At 36.9% G+C, this 27,110-nt stretch overlaps 1 protein-coding gene across 1 annotated transcript; it reads left to right on the top strand.

Moving 5' to 3' along the window:
- Positions 1-3,142: 3,142 nt before the first annotated feature.
- On the top strand, positions 3,143-26,585 carry LOC139154891 (uro-adherence factor A-like). Its single transcript, XM_070729961.1, has 5 exons — positions 3,143-3,509; positions 10,034-10,091; positions 18,217-18,295; positions 20,629-24,578; positions 26,453-26,585. The coding sequence occupies exons 1-5, from the start codon at positions 3,494-3,496 to the stop codon at positions 26,526-26,528; spliced, it is 4,179 nt and encodes a 1,392-aa protein (XP_070586062.1). The 5' UTR covers positions 3,143-3,493; the 3' UTR covers positions 26,529-26,585.
- Positions 26,586-27,110: the final 525 nt, after the last annotated feature.

Here is a 27,110-nt window from a genome sequence, read left to right as displayed (position 1 = left end):
CAGGGGTGGACTTGGACTTCCAGATTTTTATATGTATTATCAAGCTACCATTTTAACCATGATTAAAAATTGGATTACGCTCCAAAATACAAGACTTCTAACTTTGGAAGGATTCGATCTTCTTGCTGGGTGGCATACTTTCTTGACAGCAGACTACCACAAAATACCTAAATACTTCAAAAATCATTACCTACGCAAAACACTAATAACAATCTGGTTTACTATTAAAAAAAATTATTACACCTCAATACCAAAATGGATATCCCCCAATGAAATACTAATCTTTCCCAATCTTTTCTCGCACTCTAAAATTCTGAGATATCAACAACTACTCGACGAATCAGATGCTCTTATCCCTAAACAACAACTGAACAATCAAGGAATTAATATAGACTGGTTAACATATTTACAAATTAAATTAAAATACGAACAACACAAAAAACAATTTGGATTTCAAAATAATAATGTAATAGACACGATTCTTTTCGGCCCCTCTACAAAAATGATCTCAAAATTGTACAACTACTTACTAATCCAAGAAAATCCCGAAGAGCAAGTGAAATGTTGTATGATAGCTTGGGCTCAGAATTTTGGATATACGATTAACCTAATTGAGTGGGAGAAAACATGGACATCAAATTATAAAATGACAACGGCAATGTCTTACAAGGAGAACCAAATTAAAATGTTTTATCGTTGGCATCTGCCCCCAGCAAGAATATCCAAAATGTTTCCCAACTTCTCACCAATCTGCTGGAAGTGCAAGACCAAACCTGGAACTTACTACCACACATGGTGGACATGCCCAATTGCACAAAAATATTGGACAACAATTCAATCCCTAATCGACCAAGTCATGTCAATCAAATTACCACTCAAACCCGAGCTTTATCTTTTAGGTATATTTAGACAAAACCTTACCAAGACACAAAGATATCTTATACTACAAATTATAACTGCAGCCAGAATATCATATGCCTCCCTTTGGAAATCTGATCAAGTACCCTCTTTCTTTACAATAATTACGAAAATTAATGAATGTGCCGAAATGTCTAAAATAGCAATGGAAGCACAAAACAAAAAAGATTCAGAATACTACGAAGTATGGGAAAATTGGCATAAATGGGTTTCTCAGAAAAAATACAAAAAACTTTTATTGTAAAATTCATACTCTATCACACCCAAAAGTACCTTCAACACTCAAATTAATATTAAAATAAATTAGAAAAGAAGCACCAAAAACTAATTAAATTTGCAACAAGAAAATATATTAAATCTCTTTTTATCTGTCTTCTAACTAACCCAATACACACTATAAACGTATTAACTACCTTTAGAATAACTAATCTTTATATACACCCATTATATCACCTATATACTCCCCACACTACAACTAAACAAAAGTCGTCCATAAAAACGTCTGCACTAAATGCAGATTCTTCTTTCTCTCCCTTCTTTTTTTTTTTCTTTTTCCTTTCCTCCTCTTTTTCACCGCTAGAACTTTAATGCCTATATATACTAAGAAATACGACATTTGAGTTATAAACATATATAAATACTAAGATTAGGAAAGTAAGAGTTATTACATTACCTTTAAGACACCTGTGTATTACAACTCACATGTATTACAATTTTATCATAAATGTTTTGTTTTTGAATACTCCCTCCCCTTCCTACTCTACCCCACCCCCAACCCTTCGTTCTGTCCCCCTTCCCCCCAATCCCTTTCTTTGTTTTTAATTATATTTGTAAATAAATAAAGTATATTTTCAAAAAAAAAAAATTGTTAAAATTAAGAAACATTTTTTCAGTTCATTTCTATTTTTCTTATGATCAGGAATGTTCAATTTAGTATATCAAAACTTTTGGGGGAAAATTCCTTAGAGATTTGTAGCCTAAAAAAATATAAACTGACACGAAATTCTGAAAAAATTGGGGTGGGGCATTTTGATCAAAATAAAAATATAAGCATCAATTTTTTTCAGTTCAATTTTCATATCATTACGTTCATAAATGTTCAAACTAGTTTCCCAGTGAAAAAAGTTTTCAAAAAGACCAAATTCAAGTACCTTAAAAAATTCTTTTGGGTCCCGGGTTGTACCGGGTCATATATGACCAGAAACAGACTTGACGTGATTTTTTTTTTTGCCCAGAAAAAAATTAGTCCCCACCCCAAAAATATTTTATGATGATCAGCAATGTTAAATTGAGTAAATGAATGCCTAAGATATTAAAAATATTTCGGATTTGGAGCCTAAAACTTTTTAAAAGTGAAAATGGTTGCAAGCAGCTGGGGGGGGGGGGGCTTATTTCTGATTTTAAAAAACCAATAAGCATTTCTTTCAGTTCATTTATATTTTTCTTACGTTCAGAAATGTTCAAACTACTAATCCCACACTAACTTTAGTAAAATTGAACCCATTTTGCAGGCTAAACTATCTATAAATTGAAAAAGTTCACAAATAAGGGGGGGTCTGCCTTTTATTATCAAAATAAAGCAATATGCATACTTTTTTTAGTTCAATTTTCATATCATTGTGTGCAGAAATGGTCAGACTACTTTCCAAGTGAAAAAAAGTTTTCAAATTGACCACACATAAGCTCTTCAAATGAAGAATTTTAGGTCCAGGCCAGGGTGACCCGGGAACAGACCTCTAGGGACTATTTTTTTTTCAGCAAGAAAGAACCCCCCCCCCCCCCCAAAAAAAAATTCTCATAGAGAGAACCCCTGAAATGATGCAAAGTCATGAAATTTCAAGTTTCAGATATGCAGGGAAAATTTTTTACAGGGTCTCAAACTTTGATTTCGGGTCTCACGGGCCCGAACAGAACACCAGGATTTAAGACTCCCTGGGATCTGAAGGCCATAGGTTTATAGGAATCCTCTCTCCCGAGAGTAACCTACACTCTGTATAAAATTTGCCCATTGATTTCTGTAGCTAAATAATCCCTTAGCATTCTTTTGTATATCGTTACTGAAGGCGTCCAAAGGCACCATTCTCTGCCTAGGAGCGAGGCTTGCGATGGAGGTGAGTGAATGCAAGCTCGAAAGCAACTTCTGAAAATAGACTCCCGGTTCTGCTTCGCGCCCAGTTAGTCAACCCGCCTACTGGCTTCTCCACCTGCCCTTTTCAACGTAATCTAGAGGCGCTGGGAAGAAGGCTAATGAAGGGAAGTATGCTTCGACAAAGCGCACATTCTCCCAGGAGACAAACAAGCAGATGCTGTCTTTGGAGGGGCTCGCCAAAGCGGTGGTGGGCCCACCGGGAGAAGGGCAGCGGGAGCAGCATGGCCTGGGAGACAATCCCGGAGTCGTGATGTCAAAAAGCTTCCCGTGACGTCGGACTTACCGTCTGGCGGCACCGTGCCTTGGTAAGCCAGACGCGATGCTGGGGGCGCTCAGTGCCCCACCCCGGAGAAAGCCAGCAAACAGCACCTTTTTGCTGCTGCCGTGTTACCAACTACATGCGGGAATACAGCGAGTGTTGAAAGCATGGGGAAAAATAAAGGTGAGCGACATACGTAGGGAACCCGCGGGAAGAATTGGCTGCTTATGTGCGAGCAAGAGAAGTACAAGTACTGGTTTATTACCTCTGAGTTATAGGAATTGCCTCTGAAACTCAGAGACGACTTGGTGTACTGGCGAACTGTTCGAATATGAATCCGAAGACAACTTGAAAGTCGATTTCAGTCAACCCAGAAATTCTCTGGGTAATTCATTTACCAGATTCACATATTCAAACTTAATTATATCTGATCCAAAATTAGCTAACTCAGATCTTGTTTCCAGCTTTCAGGACAGGATAGGTATTGTGAAGATAAAAAGGGGGTGAGGAAAAGCTGACCCTTGATTCCTCATAAGAAAACCTTCCATAATTAGCAAAAATGAAGTAGCTACAGAAAATGTGTAAAGTTCTCTGATACTTTGGATCGGTCATAAGTCCACTTACATTAGAAGTCTATTGCCAGAGATAAATAATAGTTTCCTGAGACCTTGGAAGAAATCTGAGGCGTAAATCTGAACAGATAAATACAAACAAAATCATCCTAAAGATAAAACAATTATGAGGTTGATGGAGAAATCACAAATTAAAGTTTTGAGCGCTCCAGATCTTTTTATTCAGACAATGATAGAAAAGTTGACATCTATTATTTTGGGATGAGGGATAAGGGCTGGCAATGCTGAAGCTATGAAATTGGCAGTTGCTGTGTGGAACAATGTAAATATTTAAAAGAGGATCCTTTTGTGATATAAGCAACTACTTTTGGCTCAGAAATATTCTTCATCTCATCTCTACAACATTCTTGAGGTAACCTTAATTAGTTCTTAGCTGTTATGGTTTTAAAATATAAGGAAACTTTGATTTATTGGACTTTGATATAACAGTTTAGATACATCAGCTGGGCTCTGATTGTGTTTGCATCATTTATGTCATTTGCATAACAATGTCACTGAATGACATACCTTCTGATTTAATAGGTAGTTTCAGGTATAATGAATGGATAACTATTTAAATGAAACCATAACTTTTCCCCCCAATATAACCTAATCTGCTTCTTGTAGTTTCTTATCCGAAAGCTTAACATGGGTTTTAGAAATGTTCTGTAATGATTTATTTGTAAGAAAATCAGCACGCATCCCCAAGAAGTGATAGTACCACTCTATACTGCATTAGTAAGGCTATGTTTGGAATACTGCATCCAATTCCAGTCTTTATGATACAACATGCTACATGTTGTGATCCTAAAAAGAGTATAGAGAAGAGTAATGATAACAGGCTAAAGCTTATGATGAATGCTTTGGGGACGAGGCATGTCTAGCCCTATCGAAGACATGGTAACTGTCTTCAGGTACTTGAGCAGCTGTCAAGACTCAGAGTCAAGGCAGGATTGGCAAATTCTCCAAAGCATCTGAGGGTAGGACAAGAAGCAATGGATAGTAGTTATTTTTTTAAAAAAATCTTATCTGGAACAAAGGAGAAATTTCCTGACAGAGCAATTAACCCATGGAACAACTTGCCTCCCAAAGTTGTGGATGCTGCATTGCTGGACACTTTTAAGAAGACTGGACATCCATTTGTCAGGGACAATATAAGGATTTTTTCCCTGGACAGGGGATTGAACTAGAAGAATTTCCATATCCCTTCTAGCCCAAATGATTCTATGTTCACTGATTTCCATTTCCTCAGAAACTGCCGGATCAAATCCCAGTAAGGGTGTGGCTAGCTGATGAGGCCAGAACAAGGCCAAAATGGTGCCATCCTAGTCTCCCTTAATTTTAAAATTTCAGCAAAAAACATGTGATATACATATATATATACATATATACGTTAAAAGGGGATCCTTTTGTGATATAAGCAACTACTTTTTGCTCAGAAATATTCTTCATCTCATCTCTACAACATTCTTGAGGTAACCTTAATTAGTTCTTAGCTGTTATGGTTTTAAAATATAAGGAAACTTTGATTTATATATATATTTGGTTCCCAAGGCAATAGTCCTGTTCTTAGACTTGACTAAGGTTCCTGAAACAACAAACAAGTTGTAAAATTGTGCATCCTTTGTAGTCCCTACAGACTCAGATTAGTCCTGGGATTCTAATCCCTGCAATGACTCAACCATAGTATTTTATTTTTATTATTTATTTATTTATTTATTTTTGGATTTGTATGCTGCCCCTCTCTGAAGACTTGGGGCTGCTCACAACAACAACAACAACAACAACAACACAATATACAGAGTACAAATCCAATATAAATTAAAAACGAAATTTAAAACCCAGAGATATTAAAAACAATCATTACTGCACAATCACACCATTCTCATGTATTACAGTTAGGAAAAAAGGTGGTGATGGGGGGAAGAGATAATTATTCCCCCCATGCCTGGCAACATAGATAGGTCTTCAACTCTTGCGGAAGGCGGGAAGAGTAGGGGAAATTCGAATATCTGGGGGGAGTTGGTTCCAGAGGGCCGGGGCCGCCACAGAGAAGGCTCTACCCCTGGGTCCCACCAGATGGCATTGTTTAGTCGACGGGACCTGGAGAAGGCCAACTCTGTGGGACCTGGGATTTGTGCAGCAGAAGGCAGTCCTGGAGGTATTCTGGTCTGATGCCATGTAGGGCTTTATAGGTCATTACCAACACTTTGAATTGTGACTGGAAACTGATCGGCAACCAGAAGAACATAAAACATTTCTCTAATGATTCACTTGTAAGGAAATCAAATCTGATTTCTGCATATTAATGGTGGTTATATTATGGTGTGGAATTCTGAGAGTTGAAATCCCAAAACACTAGAAGGAGCAAAAAGGAAGACAGCTTTATGTCTTCTGTGATGTAACCTATAGGGCAGTGATGGTGAACCTTTTAGACACCGAGTGTCTAAACTGCATGCGTGTCTATGCCCAAACTGAAAGGTACATGCATGCAAATGCATGGACATGCATGCATGCGCAGAAGCAACCCAAAGACCAGCTGGCCAGCAGGAGCAGGGCATCCCAACACTGGTAGCATGGCAAAAGGTAAGATCTTTTTCTTTCGTGAGCTTTTGTTTTGCCATTTGAAGGAAAACAGGCTCGCAAAAGAAATGCCACAGAGATCTGACCTGGGTCAGCAGCACGTGTGCCAGCAGAGAGGGCTCGGAGTGCCACCTCTGGAACTTGTGCCATAGGTTTGTCATAAAGGCTATAGGGGGAAAGAAACCTTTGAGAGAACTTATTGGCGATAGTATGCTACTCATTTTTTCCTTGTTATGTAAGTCTTAGTTTCAAAAATTACAATAAGCTAACAATACAATGGCAATTTGAAGAAGTCAGTCTACATTCCAATATCAAAAAATTAACACTGTGAACATGATACTATAAGATTAATTTTACATGCTAGCAAAATAGCCAGATTAGAGCCTTTCATGGAAAAACAGGTGCCAGATATTCAAGCTAACTTTAGAAAAGTGTGAGGAACAAAAGACATTATTGCTGATGCATGCTATATAATTGAGACAGTCAAAGTATACCAAAAAGAAATCACCATGTGCTTTCAAATATGTTGATCATGTCAAGGTGTGGAAAGTGCTCAACAAAAGGGAAATGTTAGAACATCTCATAGTACTCATGAAAAACTTTACTATAGTACAACCTCTGGTCACAAACGCTTTTGACTATGACCAAATCAGGTTCTGACAAAATAATTCACAATTTTGTTTTGTGGCTGATTTCTCCTTCCATGCTTTTTTATTTTTTGTAAGTGCCAAATTTACAAAATTAGGATTAGGTTATGACCAAATCGAGTTGCGACAAAAGTTATGGAACGAATTATGGTCATGAAACAGACTGGTTCCAGATTAGCAAAAGAGTTTGACAAGCCTGCATACTATTCAGTTTATATGCTGAATATACATTAAGGGAAACTGGATTGGAAGAAGACAAGTATGGTTTTAAAACTGAAGGAAGAAAATAATCTGAATTATGCTGAAGACACTACCCCGATAGCCAAAATGCAAAGTATCTGCAAGCTCTAATACTAATAATCAAACAGCTTGGGGGGCGGGGGGGGGGGGGGGATAGAGCAACAATTGAACCTTTAAAAAAATGAAACTAATGACAGCAAGTAGAACAATGTCTTAGAACTGACAATGAAGCTATTAAAGTAGTGGATAGCTTTTGCTTTTTAGGATCAACCTCAAAAGAATAAGCAGTCAAAAAATAAGATTTAAATTACGGTAGCTCTTTTAGAAAAACTGTTTAAGCTCTACAATGTGTCTGTATACCTATAAAGTTCAGAATTATGCAAGCCGTAGTATGACTTGCTATGGGACGAAAGTTTCAAAAACATGATAGGAAAACAATTGATGCCTTTGAACTTTAGTATTGGAAAAAAGCCTGAGAATACTTATTTGTAATACAACAAAATTAACATGAATGTGGATTTCAAAAAATCGTTTTATTAAATAAGCCACAGAATTGGAAATAAATGTGTGAAATTGTCTTGTAAAATCCCTTTATTTGGGGGTCATAGATAAACATCCAAGTCATCTCAATGACTGTCAGAAAGAATACTAATGATCAGAGGATTGCAAGGAATATAAATCTTTCCATTCTCCACTGTTGATTTAGTCAGAACTTTTTGGATGAGAACTAAAATGTCTTCAAGTAGAACAAGAAAGTCCAGTTGATTTCAAAAGGATGTTTTATTACATGGGGCGATCCCCCCTAAATTGCATGGAAATAAAATTATGCAATAATTATAAAAATTATAGTTCCTGTGGTTTGTTTAAAATTCTATTTAAATATATAAAGATTTTGAAATTTAAATGTAAGAAATCTTTTCCTGGGAAAATAGTATGGTGGATTAGAGAAAACCTTGATAAGAAATCTGATTACTAAAGACAACCAGAAAGAACTAAAGATTGTAATTAAAGCAAAATTCTGATATAGAACGGAGAAAGATTTGGCAGAATTCAAGGATATCTAGTAACAATGTACTGAGAATATTTTTTATTACTATCAGATGGGTTCAAAATTGGAGATAAAAGAGAATACAGCTGAGAATCAGGCTGCTTTGAATATAAATTTTAAACTACAAGAAAGTTAGTGACAAAGAAATTACATAAGATTCACAGATTAAACTGGTTGATATTTTAGTAGGTAAAAGGGAATGCTCAAATAATAATTTAAAGAGTGACTTGGATGTTTTGATTTCAGTTCAGAAGAATAGTTTGGACATTTTTAAAAATTTTGGACTTGAATGGGATGTCTTCTCAGAAATAAGTTCCTGACAAAAGATAGAAAATGAAAAGAAATAAATTTTGAGGACTTTACTTAAAAATAATAAACATCCTATCTTTTAAATATACAAAGAAAAATGTATGAAGTTAACTTATTTAACCATAGTTGAAATGTGTATTATATTTTTCTTCGAATAACCTAATGGTTTTTTTCTTAACTGAAAGATGAGCTTTAAAATTTCTTAATAGATATCATAAAGGTTTTGTTGTTGTATCTTAATACAAGGTGGTAAACTATGGTATTATTCTGATATATTAATAGTAGAAAATGAGACGAAATTAATTTGTGGAACATTGATGGGATTCAGTTTCAACATTTCATTATTTTTGGTAGATTTTAAATAATTATTTTTGAAACTTTAAAAAATGAGTTTTTTAAAGATTTGTTTACAGATATATTTTTATAGAAAATTCTAAGTTATTGCATAAAATAAATGAAAATAATAAGAAACTGTGTTACTATTAGAAGGGTGTACATTTGTATTGTTTTTGTAACTTGTTGGTCTTTTGCTGATTAAGATTAAATTAGGAAGGCTATTATTTACTTATAAAAGATGAACTACGTGATCGACATTTTATAGAGGGTGATATGATTGAAATTGTATTTGTTTTGAAGGGGGAAGTAAAATACAGAGACACAGAAACACAGAAATGTTCTTTTACATAATCTCCTTTCACATTCCCCCCTTTCTTCTTTATTTTTTTTGTATTTATCTTGGTTTGTATTAGTTTCTTACATTATTATTAGCTATCTATATTTTATTTTCATTTTTAAACTTTAGTAAAAATAATTTCTTTAAGAATCTGACTTAATGGCACTTGGTAAGTAGTTTATAGGATATATATGAATGTTGTTGGGTTTTTTAAAATCACATTATTGAACTACCGTCCTGCATTTTTCAATACTATAGGCAGGATATTGCTTTTTCTCATAATTATTTGACTGTGTCTTATTTTTTTAAAAAAATCATAAATAGACAATTGTAGAACGTTTTTTGTGTTAAACCTGTCACCATTTGTATTTTACTTTTTATGATGTATAAGTATAATGTGCCAGGAAAATTGGCATTTTATTACTATTTTAAAAAGTTCACTTTTGGAATCAGATGAATGCTCTTAGAATTTTTGTTACCAGCATTGTCAAAAAAAATTGCTACTTTTATTTTTCCATTTTATGACCTGGGACACTTTCTTAAGAAAATGCAGATCAAAAATGTTTTCCTAAAATTGTTTTCCTCCTATTTTATAGGCAGTTGGAAAAAGTTTTTCTGCTGTGCTGTTCCACCAGAAACTCAGTCCTCAACTTGGTAAGATCCATCCTTCTTTAATAGTCAATGGCACCTTTTAGAAGTTTCCATCAAACATTTATATTACATATTACACATCACATTATAATACTGGACTACATAGTAGTCCACTGTATCAATACATTGGGTATATAGATATACTTTTTCTCTTGTTTGTATGACTCTCAAAAAAAGTCACTTGTGAGATAAATCTAATGTGAAAAATAATAAAATAATTTGAATCAAGGTTAAAACACAGGAATTGGAAGCATTCACCAAACCTATAAACTCTGTACAGATACCTCAAATTAACATGGGAATATGTTAAGGAAAATATTCTAGACTTCCTGGACTGTGCAGTACACATTAAGGAACAAAAAAGCCTTAACATCAAAGTTTATAGAAAACACAGAGATCAGTATTTACATTTTGATTCTCACCTCTTACTGGAGCACAAAATGGGAGTTATCAGAACCTTATACCTCTGAGCTGAAGACCTGCTTATTAACAAAGATGGGAAAGAAAAAGAACTAAAACACATCAAGGAAGCTCTCAGAACATGTGGCTAGCCCAAGTGGGCCTTCATCAAATCCCCAAAAAAGACCTAGCAGGAGCTCTTTCCTTATCAGACAAGAGGGGGAGGGGGAGAGGAGGGAAGGAGAGGGAGTGGGGGAAAGAAGAATAAATGAAGCAGTGTTGTCATTCCATTCAGGAATATCTGAAAAGGTCAGGAGGATCTTGAGCCAATACAACATATATACACACTTTAAAATCAAGAATACACTGAGGCAGAAATTTGTCTTTCCAAATATAAAACACCCAGACATAAGCTGAGCAACATGGCATATAGCAACACATTTAGACTTATAGAGTCTTCACAGTGCTTTACAGCCTTCTCTAAATGATTTACAGAGTCAGCATATTGCCTCCAATATGATTTTCAACGTGGGTCCTCATTTTACTGATCTTGGAAGGACGGAAGGCTGAGTCAGCCTTGAGCTGGTGAAAATCAAACTGTCAAACTGCTGGCAGTCAGCAGAAGTAGCCTGCAACACAACAGTTTAGCCACTACACCAGTGTGGCTCTATATGCAGTACAATGCAATGAAATGTGCAGATCTGTACACTGGGGAAACAAAACAACCCCTTTATAAAAGCATGGCACAACATAGGGGAACAAACCCATCAGAACAAGATTCTGCTGCCCATCTGCATTTAAGAGATGAAGGCCATTCTTTTGAAGACAGCAAAGTCCACATTTTGTACAGAGAAGACTGCTGGTTTGAAAGGAGGATCAAAGAAGCCATCTACGTCAAAATTGACAGCCCTCTATCAACAGAGGGGAAGGAATACGACATAATCAACCCCACAGTCCTTTCAGCAGTTTCAAAAAGGCTCCACAATCATTTGCACTACTCAAGTAACCCTGAGCACACAGATAAATCTCCAAATGGCATCATGACTCTCTAAGAGAATACACATCTGCAAGCAATATAAATCCTTCCATTCCTCACTGTCTAGTCCAGATTTGGGCAAGTGGTGGCCCGCGGGCTGCATCCGGTTCACCCGCTGTCTGTGACCAGCCCGCCCACTATCTGTGGCCGTGCAGGCAAAAACCAAACGCCGCGTGAGGTTTCCCCCAACAGCTGATCTGCCCCTCCCAAGCTGTTGGCCAAGAAGAAACCTCCGTGGGCTCTCCACCTCAGGGCGAACTTCTGCGCCCCGCCATGTGCTGGGGGGAGGAAGCTGAGCACTTTGCCGTGAGCTTTAAAGAGAAAGGCAGAGGAAGGGCAAAGCAAGAGCTCCAGTTTGGGCAGCTCCACAGGAGTGTGTGTGTGTGTGTGTATCCTGTATGGGAAAAGGGGCGGTCGCTCCCATTGCTCGGGTGATGGTGCTGCCCAAACCGGAGCTCTTGCCTCGCCCTCCCTCCATCTTTCTTTTTAAAGCTCGTTCTCAGCTTCCTTCCCCCAAGGCACATGGCCCCTCCCCGAAGAAACTGGCTCTTTGCCTGCCACCACAGCCGCACCTCCCACCCGAAGAGAGCCTGCCTCTTCCGGGTCCTGCAGCTTCTGGATTACGACAAGAGAAGAAAAAGGGAGAAGAAAGAGAGAGAGAAACAGAAATTAAGGTGAGGGAAATGAGAGCAAAAAAGGGAGGAGAAACAAATGAGAGAGAGAAGGGGGGTGAGGGAGAAATACATAGAAATGAGAGAGACCTGGAAGGAAAGAATGAGAGAGAGGGAAAAGAGGGAAAAGAGAGAGAAAGAAAAGGGAAAGAGAGGGAGGGAAAGAGAAGTGGAGAGGAAGGAAGGAGGGAAGGAAGGAAGGAAAGAAGGAGAAATGGCGGGAACAAGGAAGGAAGGAAGGAAGGAGGAAGAATGAAATGAATGGAGGGACAGAGGAAGGAAGGACTTTGGGGACAGTAACTTTTTAAAATTTTTCTCTCAACATACTTTCAAACAATACAATGTGCCATCTAATTTTCCATGAATAAAATGCGGTATTTTGTTAGTAACTAATATCAATCATCAAAGGAGTTGCCAAAGTTTTTTTTTCTAATTTTGTCATCCAGTTACATTTTCTTTTAATAATAATAATAATAATAATAATAATAATAATAATAATAATAACAATAACAATAATTATTATTATTATTATTATTATTATTTATTAGATTTGAATGCAACCCCGCTCCGAGGACTCGGGGCGGCTCACGACAACATAAACAGTGTACAAATCCAATTTTTTAAAAATACAATTTTTAATTAAATTCCCTCCTTAATGTTTCTTCAAAAAATGCAACACCAATTATATTTCTAACTTATGCCAAAGTGCTTCCTTCTTTCTTTATACATTTTTCTATAAACCAATAAAACCTTGTATAGCCAATCAGATGTTAACAAAAGAAAATTAAAAACAAAACATAAACATGTACGAATTTCAGACTTCTCCCCCCCTCTAAATATCACATTTACCTAACCCCAAATTTAAAAATAAAATAAAATAAAAATTATTTCAACCCAACTAACATTTAGCCAATTAATACTTATCTACATTTCTTACTTAATTATTAATCTTAAATTTCAGTCAATTTGAGAAAAGAAAAAAGAAAAAATTCTAAATATTCTCTATTTTCAATCAATTAAAAATCATTAACATCATTAAGCTCCCCAACAATTCTAAATTCAATTCCATTTATGCATTAATCCAAATCAGTATCACCTACTACATATCTTATTATGATCAATACTTCTAACTTTATTAAAACAGATAAGCAATTCCTAAATTCATATATCTAAATATAAAAAATAATTAAAGTTTAAAAAAGAGCAAACAAAACAATACTCCAAGCTTAATAAACCCTTCTCAAACTCCAATTTCTTTATTCTGAGCAAAACTTTGAACCAAACCCTTTTCTTTTTTATTCTTTTGTATCCCCTGCTGGTTGCAGTCCATCATCTCATCATTAAGTAATGATGTAATTAGGTCCTCCATATTTTCACTGTATTGTAAATCTTTGCATTGTTTAACATACTGTTTGTTTATGAAAAGAAAGCATATGTATATTATATACAGTATTGAGTAGAATTGAGTTAATTATATTAGTCCGGCCCTCTAAAACTGTCCCAATTTCTCATGTGGCCCCATGGCAAAATTAATTGCCCACCCCTGGTCTAGTCAGAGATGAAGAAACTTCCTGAATGAGAAGCGAAACAACTTCAAAGAAAAACAAAAAGTGCAGTTGCCTCTTTAAAAAAAACCTTTAGGACAATCACAACCTGGATGACTGTGAATCTCCATTGACATTAAACAAAAAAGTAAAATTATTATCATAGTGATTGATAGAGACAAACAGTCTGTTAAATTCAATTCAATTTATTAGATTTGTATGCCGCACCTCTCCGAAGATAGACTTTGCAGATGGTATTATACAGATAATTCTCTAGTTATGACAGTTCAATTAATGACAGTTTAAAGTCACAACACCACCCCTAAAAGTACTTATGACACGGTCCCCAAAGTTATGATTATTTCAGCACTATGGCAGTCACGTTCACCTTTACAACCTATTGTAAAGACACTACAAGATTCCTCCTGCCTATTTCCCCCTCCCCCCAGAAACCTAACAGGCTCACCTCCCTTTTGAAAACCCAGAGTTCCAGAACATGCTGACTGCTCCTCTCTTTCTCTCTTTTAATTATTTTATTAGGTTATAAGGTAAAATACAAAAATAAACAAAGCAGTAGAGAGAAGGGGGAAAGAGAAGTGAGGAAAGCTTGGGAAAAAGAAAAAAATACCGTAAGCGTTGACTTCCGGTTCTCTCGGTTTCAGTAAAATTAGCATTCACATCAAAGCACAACTTTTTGCTTTTTTCATAATATATAAACTAGCCATTTCAATAAGCATCTATCAATCTAAATAGGTAAAACACAAAATCAGAATTTCTTTTTTTTTAACCTCTCCATATGGAAGCAAAGATACTTATATTCTTTTTCTTTAACCAAAGTAGTTGTAAGAAAAAACTTCAGGAGCACAATACATAAAATTATGAAAAAGAACTTTATTGTCAAATAAAGTCAATTTAAAAAAAACCAGTTATCCATAACAGGGACCTTGAAAAACAGATGGTTTCTGAGGTGTTTTGCTTAATACAAATCATATAATTTATAGGGGGGTTTTCCTCCTGTATTCCTCCCTTATTGCTCCCTCTTCCTCATGTCCATATTTAGAGTAGCTTATCACAAATGATTTCACTTCATTTCCCCCTTGTTTGGATATTTCAACATTTTCCTTTGGGAACTTTCCCAATTCATCAATCATTACCAATTACTCCTTATCTGTTTTGTTTATCCATTCTAGAGGTAAGTCTGCCCTTTTCCTGGGTATTTTAATATCAAATACCTTATATCAAAATATTTCCTGGAAATTACTTGTTTACTGACATTAGGGTGTTCTTTCCCCCAGAATTTTTAGGAACAGGCCTGTTTTTGAAAACAAAGGTTCAAGGGTTGAAATGCTCTCTGAACGTATAGGCCCTAATTTTTCTTATAGTAGTCAATGTAACCATTTCTGCCAATGCCATCAGCCTTTGCCATCATTTGCCCATGGTGATGACATTACTGTATATCCAATATTGCTTTCAATGTTTTACATGTTCCACTTCCAAATTCAATTTTAATAATATTTTATAAATCTTGGAAATAATACGTTCATCATTTTGACATAGTAAGATTTTTAATTCATTTTTAACAAAATGAAACCAATAACTCTTTTTATCCAATTTAAATCTTTCTTTCAGTTGTTGGTATACCAATGGCAAACATAATGTTCTGATTCAACTTTAATATAGGATCACCAGAGGTGAAAGATAAAATTTAGCCATATGTCCTCTAATCTGGCTTTATCACCATTTCTTTTTTTTAAAAAAAAGCATCCTGGGGTGACACCCAAAGAGGCAATTTCATACAGAGGCTTGTTTTATATTTATTCCAAACTCTTAGCATGGCATGTCTAACAAAGTGATTATTAAAATCGACATTAACTATAATTTTGTCATACCATAGATAGCTGTGCAATCCAAATTTTAATTCATGGCCCTCCAGGCAACCTCTTGTTCTGGAGGTTCACCCAGTCTTTTAACCAGGCCAGATAGCATACACTGAAATATAATTTCAAGTCTGGTAAACCCAAACCTACCCTTTCCTTAGCAACTTGCAATAGCTTATATTTAATTCTTGGTTTTTTTTCTCTTGCCATATAAACTTAGAAATATTCCTTTGACATGGTTTAAACGGATTACCAGTTGTAAGTATTGGTAATGTCTGGAATATTAAAGCATATTTGATAAAATACTCTTCTTAATTACAGAGATATTCCACTTAATAGTAACAAGTGCCGATTTTCCCTTCTTTGTTATTCCTGCTTAATATTCCTTCAAAGAAGGACAATTATTTTGAAACAATTTTATATTTGTATTTGTCAACATAACTTCTACTTTTCCTCAATCTTAAACCCGACTTTTTAATCAATATATCACTGTCTTGAGAAGACATATTCTTAATCAACATTGTTGTCCTCTATTTATTTATTTATTTATTTTAAAACCTAAGACTCCAAATTTATTTAATTTCTTCTTAACTGCTTTATTAGCATCCCATATTGTCAATAAGCTTATCCAGTTACTTAAATTATTCTCAAAATACTCTTGCAGTTTCTTTTTACAGTCTTTTACAATCCTTTCCTTTTGCAAAATAGATTAATTTCGTCTTTAACTGAAACTTGAACTCTTCTTAAAACCAAAAGCATAGGATTAGGATCAGAAAAGGATTTAAGTAGAATATCCACTTTTAAGATTTTATTTGCAAAATATTTCCTTGAAAAGGGTTTATGTTTTTCTGAGAAAAAGGTATATTCTTTGGCATCTCCATTTTTATTTCTCCATGAATCTATTAATGATAGATCAGTGATGGCGAATATTTTAGATACCGAGTGCCCTTATTGCCCGTGCATATGCCCAAACTGAAAGGTACAGATGTCAGGGGTGGGTTCTATTTACCTTACCCACCGGTTCACATTGTGATGGAAATACATTTTGTGTGCATCGCTTCCCAGAAATGACCCTCTGCGCATGTGCAGTACTAAAAAAAAAAGCTTCTGCGCATGCACAGAAGCAAAAAATGATGAGAGAACCAGCTCAGGGGCATGTCAGGCCTGCCGATTTTAGCGACCTAGGCCACAAATTACTAACAGTTCTATAGAACTGGTCCTAACCAGGAGAAACCAACCTCTGGAATGTGTGTATGTGTGAACACACATACATGTGCAGCAGAGACCCAAAGACCAGCTGGCCAGTGAGAGGCAGGTCAACCCAACACTAGCAATGAAGAGCTGGGGTGGCGCAGCAGGTAGAGTGCTGTACTGCAGGCCACTGAAGCTGACTGTAGATCTGCAGGTCAGCAGTTCAAATCTCACCACCGGCTCAAGGTTGACTCAACCTTCCATCCTTCTGAGGTGGGTAAAATGAGGACCCAGATTGTGGGGGCAATATGCTGGCTCTGTTAAAAAGTGCTATTGCTAACATGTTGTAAGCCACCCTGAGTCTAAGGAAAAGGGCGGCATAAAAATTGAATAAATCAATAAACACAGCAAGAGTCAGATCTTTTTCTTTCATGAGCTTCTGTTTCATCATTTGCAAGGAAAGAGAAGACCCCAAATAAACACTACAGATATGTGACCTGAGGTGAGAGTGCATGTGCCAGCAGAAAGGGTTCTGCATGCCACCTTTGACCTGTGTGCTATAGATTCACCATTACGATACTAGATTCCCCATCATCTTGAAGAAAATTTTTCATAATTTACCCTGTGAGGGTTTAATCTCCTTAGTAGATTTTCTATCCAGAGCTGATGTAGTCACTCTGTTCCAATCCTCGTATACTCGGAGTCTGTCATTTTGTGGAAGTTGGTCTAAAAAAGAATGGTGGTATTGATGTGTACTGTAAACCTGAACAAGTATAGAATCGTTTTTATTTCTTGAATAGAATCAAAGCTAGTGTCAATACAGTACAAGTAATTAAGATTTCTCTGCAACGTGGTTTAAAATGATGTAATTGTCAACAGACAATTATTAAGTCTGCCTATGATGGTTTTATTCATCCAGGATAAATCTTCTATTAATAAACTTATATATTTATCCCAATTCAAATTAATTTAAACATTAATTTTATTTTTAATAAACTGATGCAGCGCCTTAAAGGAGGCAATTAAATAATATTCTCATGAATTGTTAATATTATGAGATTCAGTTCTGGATTCTTTCCGAGTTTTATTTATATAGCTATACCTCTTTTTATCTTAAAAAAATTAGTATTGAGCCTTTCGCTTCCCTTCCCATTCCCCTCATCCTTCTCCTTTTTTACCTTTTCTTTTCTTTTTTGGTATAGTAATTACAAATTCTGGTATTTTAAAACTAAATTTAGAATAATTTAATTTAATTTATAAGATAGCATTTCTTTTGTTAGTTCTATAATGTTTTTCAAAGACTTTAAAAACTTTCCATTATGCTAATGTATACCTCTGAATTCTTTGGTATCTGATAAAGATGAGATTGCCTAGCAGACTCTGAAAATGTTTGTGTCTTATGTATTTCAGCATTAATATTATTGGGCCAGATCACTTCAAAACTTCTACAGAGTTATCTGAGACAGACCTGGAACTAGACCAAAATGAGGTAATCCACTAAAGAAGTTAGCTTTTACAGTGTTTTCCTCCAAATTAGAAATGAGCTGGTCATCATTACTACAATTGAGAAAACATTATGATAATGTCTTTGGTGCCTTTTATGCTTTAAACTTATGGCAATAGCTTATATATGACAGCTTTCTGCCTTTTATATTTAAAAACCACAGCAACATCCATTTCAGTAATGTTTCATTTGAAAGTTGATACTATTTATAAATTGATCCCCAAATTGTTCTGCCGGGGTGTGCCAACCGCCCTTAATTACAGGGTAATTAGTCCAAGCCTCTGAACTGATTTAACTGTTGTTCATAAGATCATACACCATAACATCCTTCCTGTTAGTGACTACTTCACCTTCAACAACAACAACAACACAAGAGCACGTAATAAATACAAACTAAATGTAAATCGCTCCAAACTAGACTGCAGAAAATATGACTTCAGCAACAGAGTGATCAATGCCTGAAACTCACTACCTGACTCTGTTGTTTTTTCCAAAAACCCCAAGATCTTCAACCTTAAATTATCTACTGTTGACCTCTCCCCTTTTCTAACACGTCTGTAAGGGGCGTGAATAAGCGCACTATTGTGCCATCGTCCCTGTCCTTCTGTCCTATTATCCTTTTTATCACCTCTTTATACTTTGTTATGTTAATACAAACTATAATTATCAGATGATATAATTATAATTACCAGATGATATAATTATATACCAGGTGATATAATTATAATTACCAGATGATATAATAATAAAACTATAATTACCAGATGATCCAGATTGTAGCGATTGGTCTAGACCTTGTTCTAATTCCAGATACCCTCCAGATAAGGCTGCCAAGTCTCAACGTCTGCCTTCACTGCCAGCATTTCTTTGTCCCAGTATAGTTCTTTTCTGCCGAAGACAACTTCTAACAATAGAAGGCACAAAGGAACAGGGTATCTGAGGGTACAGTATATAGGCCTGCAACAGGGCAGCCTCTATGACGGCATTTAATGCATCTGTCTCCACCATAAAAGGCTTCAGTGGATCAGGATGTTTCAGGATAGGGTCTGAGATGAAGGTGGCTTTTACAGCAACAAGGATATCCTTCACTTTGCCCCAGTGGAATTTCACCCCATTCTATAACACATTCAATATGTGAGTCCCATTGGGAGTAGAGCGGCATAGAAGTCAAATGAATGAATGAATGAATGGTTTGAATGAATGAATGAATGTACATGAACCTATGATAGTAGTTCACAAAGTACAGAAGCCATTGCACACTTATATGATTTAAGGGATGCCATAATTGCTTCCAGCTCTGCTTCCAGCTTTGTGGGGCTTAGTGGGGGAGTTACGGTCACTGAGGAATACAATAGTTGTTTGTATGAAGTGACATTTCAAAGTGCACCAAAACAAACCAAATAGTGTCTCCAACAAGTACACCTTCCCCCAGGGGCTGGTTATACAGTATCATCTTCCAGCTATTCCTTGTAATAAAGGGCAGGGCTGTTTCATTACATCGCTACTCTTCTCTGTGCTTCTTTCCACTCTGCTCCCACGGATTGTGTGGGGGAAGGATCTGTTCAGGGGTGGGCTACTGCCCAGACGATGGGGAATGCGGTGTAGTAGTGAAAATGGAGCTTCACCCCAGAGCACCCAATTTGCAGTGAAAGATGTTGAAAGAAAATGTAGGGCATCCTGCATAAGCCACACCCACAGTGTGATAGTAAAAAATTTAGTAGCCCTTCACTGGATCTGTTCCTGGACATAAGTAATCTAGAGCCTGTCATCTCTGCTAGTGCTCTGCAGCTTCTTTTCTCCAAAGGAGGCACCCCAGGAAATGGTTATTTGTTTTGTTTGTTTGATTTCTAGGCCACCTCCTGAGACTCAGGGCAGTTTACAACATAAGTAATGTATAACAAACGTGTTGGAAATTGGGGGGAAAATTTAACTAAAATTAAAACTAACACCAATAAAACATTTTAAAAATCTTATCAACCTTATTGAATTTTGGTGAAAGTATTATTGCCGAGAGTTTCCTGAAAAAAATTAGAAAGTTTAAACCAGACCAGATTAAGTCAGATCAGATTAAGAATTAGCATGCACAAATACTAGATCTCTATTTATTAATGTGAATTAGCAGTTTACTGCAGCGAGAACAAAACAATTCTATTTATTTAATTTAATGTTTTTTCCCCTTGAGTAGCCTTATAAATCTGAAACAGTACATTAAGTAGGAATCCAGACTTTGGGTCTTGCAAGCAAAAAAGGATATTCTTCAACTCCAAAAGATAACTCTAAATTTTAATATAAGATAATACTATTTTCTCCAACTACAGGAGGATGATGATTTTTATATTGAAGCTGAGGTACAAACATCTAATGTGGAAATTCCAGAAGGAAACAGATGGCGGTGGTCACGACTACACAAAGAAGTCGAGTTGCAAACTTCCATTATTTCAGTACCCCTTGTAGAAGCAGAGGCTGAGGCTGAGGCTCAGTTTCAGACTTCATTTTCAACCAAACCTACGGAAGCCAATGTTCATGCGCAAACTTCATTTGTCTCCCTGCGGAGCCCAACTCCAGTTAATACTGATGCCCAAATCCAAACTTCATTTGCAGAATTAAGAAGACTATGTGAGGCTGAAGCTTTCGTGCGAAGATTGCTGCTTTCTTCATCAGAAGAAAAGAAAATCCAGGAGCAAACATCTTTACTGTCAATACATGGAGAAATGGAAGCTTGGAGGCGAACTTCGCCGGTAGCAATACCTGAAGAAAAGGAAGCCCAGGTGCAAACATCACTGTCATCTTTACCTGAAGAAAAGGAGGCCCAGGTGCAAACATCACTGCCATTTTTACCTGAAGAAAAGGAGGCCCAGGTGCAAACATCACTGTCATCTTTACCTGAAGAAAAGGAAATCCAGGTGCAAACATCACTGCTATCAATACCAGAAAGAGTGGAGACTCAGGTGCAAACATCACTATTATCCCTTCCTGAAGAAAAGGAAGTTGAGGTGCAAACCTCATTTATTTCCTTGCCAGAGAGGGAGCCTGCAGAATTTTTGACAGAGAGTGTACAGACCCAACCTTTGTATCTAGAATTGTTAGAGAAGATTGTATCTTTGCCAATATTAGTTGAGGCTAAAGTGCAGACTTCACCTACTGATATATACATTCCTCCACAGACAGACATGCAAGTACAAACTTCATTTTCAGACTATACATTAGAGAAGACGGATGTATCTGTTGAGAAAGAGCTCCAGAGCAAGTTGTCATTATACCCTACATATATTAATGCTGAAGTCCAGACTTTACCTGTGGAAGCACCCCCTGGGAATGATTGGCGTACTGCTCGGTTGATTGCTGAGGCCCAGGTTCAGACCTCTTTTATATCAGGGACAGAGTCACCTGAAATCCAGGAATACCCCTCAGAGCTTGAATTAGAAAAAGAAGAGTGGGGAGCTCCTTTGCCCATAGAAAAGAAATCTCTCCCTTTTCAATTGACTGAAACGTCTGCCCAAACATCGGACACCTTGATTCGGGACTGGGACAAGTGGCGCTTATTACACCCACAAGCTAGTGCACAGGTCCAAACCTCAGCTGTTGAATTGTTAAAGCAGCTTTCTTTACTATCACAGATTGAGACCATGGAACCACTTTCTCATGCTGAAATTCTAAAGAACGTTTCTTCATTATCGGTCGCTGAACCCGAGTTGTACAGGTCAAGTCATGAATTAATGCGGAAGGCTTCCTCTTGGTCAGATATTGAAACCCAAGACAGAATTTTCAGTGATGAGCATTTGGGAAAACGTCCCTTTTCAGCACAAGCATTACCAACCTCAGAATATGAACCTGCAGCACCATTTTCTTCTTCGCTGTTCAAAAAAGAAGCTGAAGTGCAAACATCTGATTTAGAGCTAATGAAAAAGCTCTCTTCTTTGTCACAGACCGAACTCCGGGAGCAGTACTCCTCTTTGTCCCTGATTGAGGCTGATAGTGAAAATCAAGAGGTAACAGAAGGAAAGGAGTACCTTATCACCCCACAAGTAATAGAAGCTCAGATCCGCAAATGGTATAATGAGCTTCCAGAATTTCAAACATCAGCTTCTCAAACTGCTTTCAAAAAAGACCATCTTTGGTCTGGAACAGTTGACAATGAGGTACAAACATCATACGTCGAAATACCATTTAGAAATAGGTGGCGAGCATCACGCCTGCAGGCTGAAACTGAAACTCAGACTTCAGAACTTGAATTGGCTGCAGACGAAATAGAATCTCAGAGACAACCCTCCTTACTTGAAATATGGCAAGCAAGAGACTTAGCTGATGCCCAGAGGCATAGTTTAATATTAGACTCACCCAAGACAATGGAATTGCCTCCTCCATTAGTAGTTGATAGTGAGGCACAAACATCCCTGTTTGACATCTGGAAGGTAAAAGAACAAATGGATGCTCAAGTGCAAACTTCTGCCAGTGAATTGTCAAAGCAAGGAATTACATTTCCTTCTGCAGAACAGGTAGACAATTTGACTCAGACCTCATTTATTGATACATGGAGAGCCAAAGAATTGGTTAACATGCAGCAGCAGACATCTGAAACTGATTTAGAGGAGGCAAAACTGGCACATTCTCAGCAGCTGAAAGCTGATTTTGAAATGCAAACATCTTTGGAAGATATATGGAGGAAAAAAGAAAAAATGGATACCCAAGCACAAACTTCCTTTATTGATATAGTAGAGGGAAATGAAGAACCCTCTCTTGTATTTCAGACTGGTGATGCTCAAGTGCAAACATCAGATATCGCTATTCCCCCAGATTTGTATGCTGACTTTCAGCAGCAGACTTCACTTGAACTAGAAGAGCCATTCCCACCCTCAGAAAGAGAAATCCTGCCACAAGTGTCTCTACTTGACCTATGGAAAGCAAAAGAAGAGTCTCATCTAGTGTCAAAAATGGATGCTCAGATGCAGACCTCAGATACTGAGATGCTTCAGGAGGATTTGTGGCATCCATCTCATAGATATGCGGATTTTCAACAACAGACTTCACTTGAACTAGAAGAGGCAAAAATTGAAGCATCACAAATGGATGCCCAAATACAAACCTCCCTCCTCGACATATGGAAAACAAAGGAACTGAATAATGCACAGATGCAAACATCTTGGATTGATTTTCCAGAATCTACCGAAAAAACGTCTTTCCCCTCTGAATCTGAGATCCCAGTTCAACCATCCCTGGTTGAAGAGGCAGAATCTCTTCCTCAAGGCCAAGTCACTGCCGAGGTACAGACCTCTTCCACCGAAATATGGAGGATAAAAGATGTAACAGACACTGAAATTCAAACTTCCCTATCCTATTTGACTCCAAGTATTGAGCTATTCCCTGTCTCACAACAGACTGAAAGCTCAAAGCAATCCTCTACTCCTGAAACATTGAGGGTGACAAAGCCAACGGAAGACCAAATAAAAACCACTATGACTGAACTTCCAGATGCTCAAATCTTCTTGACTGATATGCATGCTCCAGAGGACCTTCCAAATGTCCAGAAACAATATCCTGGGAGCCCGCTACGAAGCTCCCCATCATTTGTAGATGAATTGTCCACCCGATCACATATGGGTGCATCTCATGCTCCTGTACCCCACAAGGAATTGCCTCTTGCTCCATCACACATGGAAGTATCTCCAGCTCCTGTACACAGACATATATCTCCTGCCCCTTTGAGTACCAAAGTGTCTCCTGCACCTTTGGGCATTGAAGAGTTTCCTACTGTGTCGCACATAACTGCGTCTCCCTTTCTTCCATTCATAACTGAGTCTCAGGGTTCGTCACAAGCCTCCAGTCCAAGGAGACCATCAACTCCTGCATCAGGATTCACAAAAACTGAGTCTTTCCGCCTAGAACACAGCAGGGCTCTGATGCAGAAATCATTGCTCGAATTATGGACCATGAGAGAGGAAGCAGTGCTTCAAATGCAAAATGCCAATTTTGGCCAATCTTTTGAGGAAGATTTGAGATTATTTCCAAAGCTAGTAGAAAGTCCAATGAAATTTCCAGATGTTAAAATACAAGATGGGAAAAAAACAGATCAAATTTCTACAGTGGAAAAGAAGCCAAAAGCTCCTATATTTACTGAAGCTCAAGTTCAGACTTCATATGTTGACATACCACGAGGAAAGAAATGGCGTTCCTCTCGCATATGTACAGAGGCACAGGTGCAAACCTCTTCACATGAAATACGTGTGAAAGACAGGTTTCCAGCTATACGTGATCATACAGTAGCTAAAAGGTAAGGAAAAAGAGATTGGTCTACTACAACCTTATGCCATATATTACATTTTTAAACCTTTTTTTAGGACTAACAGATAAATAGATGAACATGGTGTCGCTTGATTAAATGTGGTGAGACCACATTTGGAATACTGTACTGTGTTCATTTCTGGAGACCTCACCTACAAAAACATATTGACAAAATTGAATGGGTCCAATGACAGGCTACAAAATTGATGGAAGGTCTTAAGCATAAAACTTATTGGGAAAGACTTAATGAACTCAATCTGTATAGTCTGGAGGACAGAAGGGAAAGGGGGGACATGATTGAAACAATTAAATATGTTAAAGGGTTAAATAAGGTTCAGGAGGGAAGTGTTTTTAATAGGAAAGTGAACACAAGAACAAGGGAGCACAATCTGAGGTTAGTTGGGGGAAAGATCAGAAGCAACATGAGAAAATATTTTAATGAAAGACTAGTAGATGCTTGAAACAAATTTCCAGCAGACGTGGTTGATAAATCCACAGTAAATGAATTCAAAAATGCCTGGGACAAACATATATCCATCCTAAGATAAAATACAGGAAATAGTATGAGAGCAGACTAGATGGACCATGACGTCTTTTTCTGCCATCAGTCTTCTATGTTTCTATGTTTCTATTTGAGACTGCAAATAAAAGATTTAATGTAAAGGGCTTCCCTTTAAAAATTACTCTCTGTGCACACCAAGCTAAAGAGAAAAAATTTAGATATACTTTCTTCTGACGTTTTTGTATTGAATGTGCAGACAATTTTATATAATCTGTAGAAAAATATATAGGAAAGTAAGAGTCCTTACATTTTATATGGCATTGGATATTATTTTCTCCATTCAGTCAAGTCCTGTTCTTAGAGACTGCATGATTTTATTATGCATAATGTTATAGACTTCGATCAAGTCACCTCTTAAATGCCATATTTCAAGGCTGAAAAGATCAACGCGTTGCAACCTGGTTTCATAAGGGAGGTGCTCCATTTCCTTGATCATTCTTGTTGCCCTTTTTTGCACCTTTTTCAGTTCCATTATATCCTCCTTGAGGTGCGGTGACCAGAACTGTACACAATACTCCAAGTGTGGTCTCACCATTGATTTGTACAGAGGCAATACGACACTTGCCTATTTTCGATTCCCTTCCTTATCATGCCAAGCATGGAATTTGCTTTCTTTACTGATGCTGTACACTGGGTTGACATCTTCATTGAGCTGTCTACTAAAACCCAAAGATCCCTTTTTTGGGTTGTCTCAGAAAGGTTGGTCCCCATCAGTTGGTAGGTATAATTGGGGCTCTTTGCCCCAATATGCATAACTTTGCACTTGTTTAGGTTAAAATGCATTTGCCACTTTGTTGCCCACTAACTCAATTTTGAGAAATCTTTCTGGAGCTTCCGACAATCAGTTACACTTTTCACTATCCGGAACAATTTAGTGTTGTCAGCAAACTTTGCTACCTCACTATTTACTTCTACATCCAGATCATTAATGAATAATGGTCATCTCCTATGGTAACATTACAATAGTGTTATTTGTGTTACTATTTGATACTCATTTCAGAGGGATCGAGAACAATAATAAACAGTAATCTGTACTCAGAGTAATAATTTATTTTTAGAGTTTCAAGCAGTATAATAAGTCAGATGCTTATATTATACATAGGAAAGTTTTGTTCAGAAACAGATTTGTTGAGTGTGGTATTGTTCCAAAACAGACAAAACCTGTTTGATTGAAAATGAGAACATAGAAAGTAGATTCTCTCTAATCTAATTTTAGATTGACTAAGAAGTGGGTTTTTTTCATTGTAAGACATAAAGGGGACTAAACTATTTCTTTCCTCCCCACCCCGTTCCTGGAACAGCAAAGTACCTAAAGGACCAAGGCGAACAGCACCTCTGGCTGTGCACTTACACATAAAGATGGCTGCAAAGCATTGACCTGACAGTGAAAAAAATAAGGAATACTTGAATTTAAAGAAATAAAAGATTACAAAATACCACAAGCATCAGCAGTGATTTTGTCTGTAGGCAATATGCAAGTTTACATTTAAGTGATACATGTGAAAAAACATGGATGTTTGATTTTTTTTAAAAAATTCGTATTTGGTGATCAAAGCTTAGTCAAACAAATTTGCCAGTAGAAACTTGGAAGTAGCATAGCAAGTGCTGATTCCATGCTGACTGATTTATGGTACACTTTATACAGGAGCCAATGCAGATTTGTTATTTGATATTACCTGAGGATGAAGATAGAATGGTTTACGGTTGGTTGATAACTGGTTGATAACTGATAAGAAAGTCAGTTACATTTTCATTCTTTATCACTATGTAGGTACATTAGCAGATCTCAAAAAGTAGGTCATTGATTTAGAATTGTAAACAAACTTTCCACTCTACCCAGAAATACTTTCTTGAGCCCCAGTGCACATTTTATCCAACCAGCTAGATACCTGTTGCATCTCAAAATTAAGAGCCTTATCCTTGGTCATATTCAATGCCAATACTCATTACTGAAGGAAG

The sequence above is a fragment of the Erythrolamprus reginae genome, chromosome Z (genome assembly GCF_031021105.1).
Source record: "Erythrolamprus reginae isolate rEryReg1 chromosome Z, rEryReg1.hap1, whole genome shotgun sequence".
In the NCBI taxonomy this organism is placed as follows: domain Eukaryota; kingdom Metazoa; phylum Chordata; class Lepidosauria; order Squamata; family Dipsadidae; genus Erythrolamprus; species Erythrolamprus reginae.
Note: the sequence above shows the minus strand (reverse complement) of the source record. Positions and strands in the feature narration are given on the sequence as shown.

What these genes read in the sequence shown, in the direction of transcription:
- LOC139154891 (XM_070729961.1), top strand. An exon ending in GAAACTCAGTCCTCAACTTG is followed by an intron (nt 10,092 to 18,216) that starts GTAAGATCCATC and finishes TATGTATTTCAG; the next exon opens with CATTAATATTATTGGGCCAG. An exon ending in TGGAACTAGACCAAAATGAG is followed by an intron (nt 18,296 to 20,628) that starts GTAATCCACTAA and finishes CTCCAACTACAG; the next exon opens with GAGGATGATGATTTTTATAT.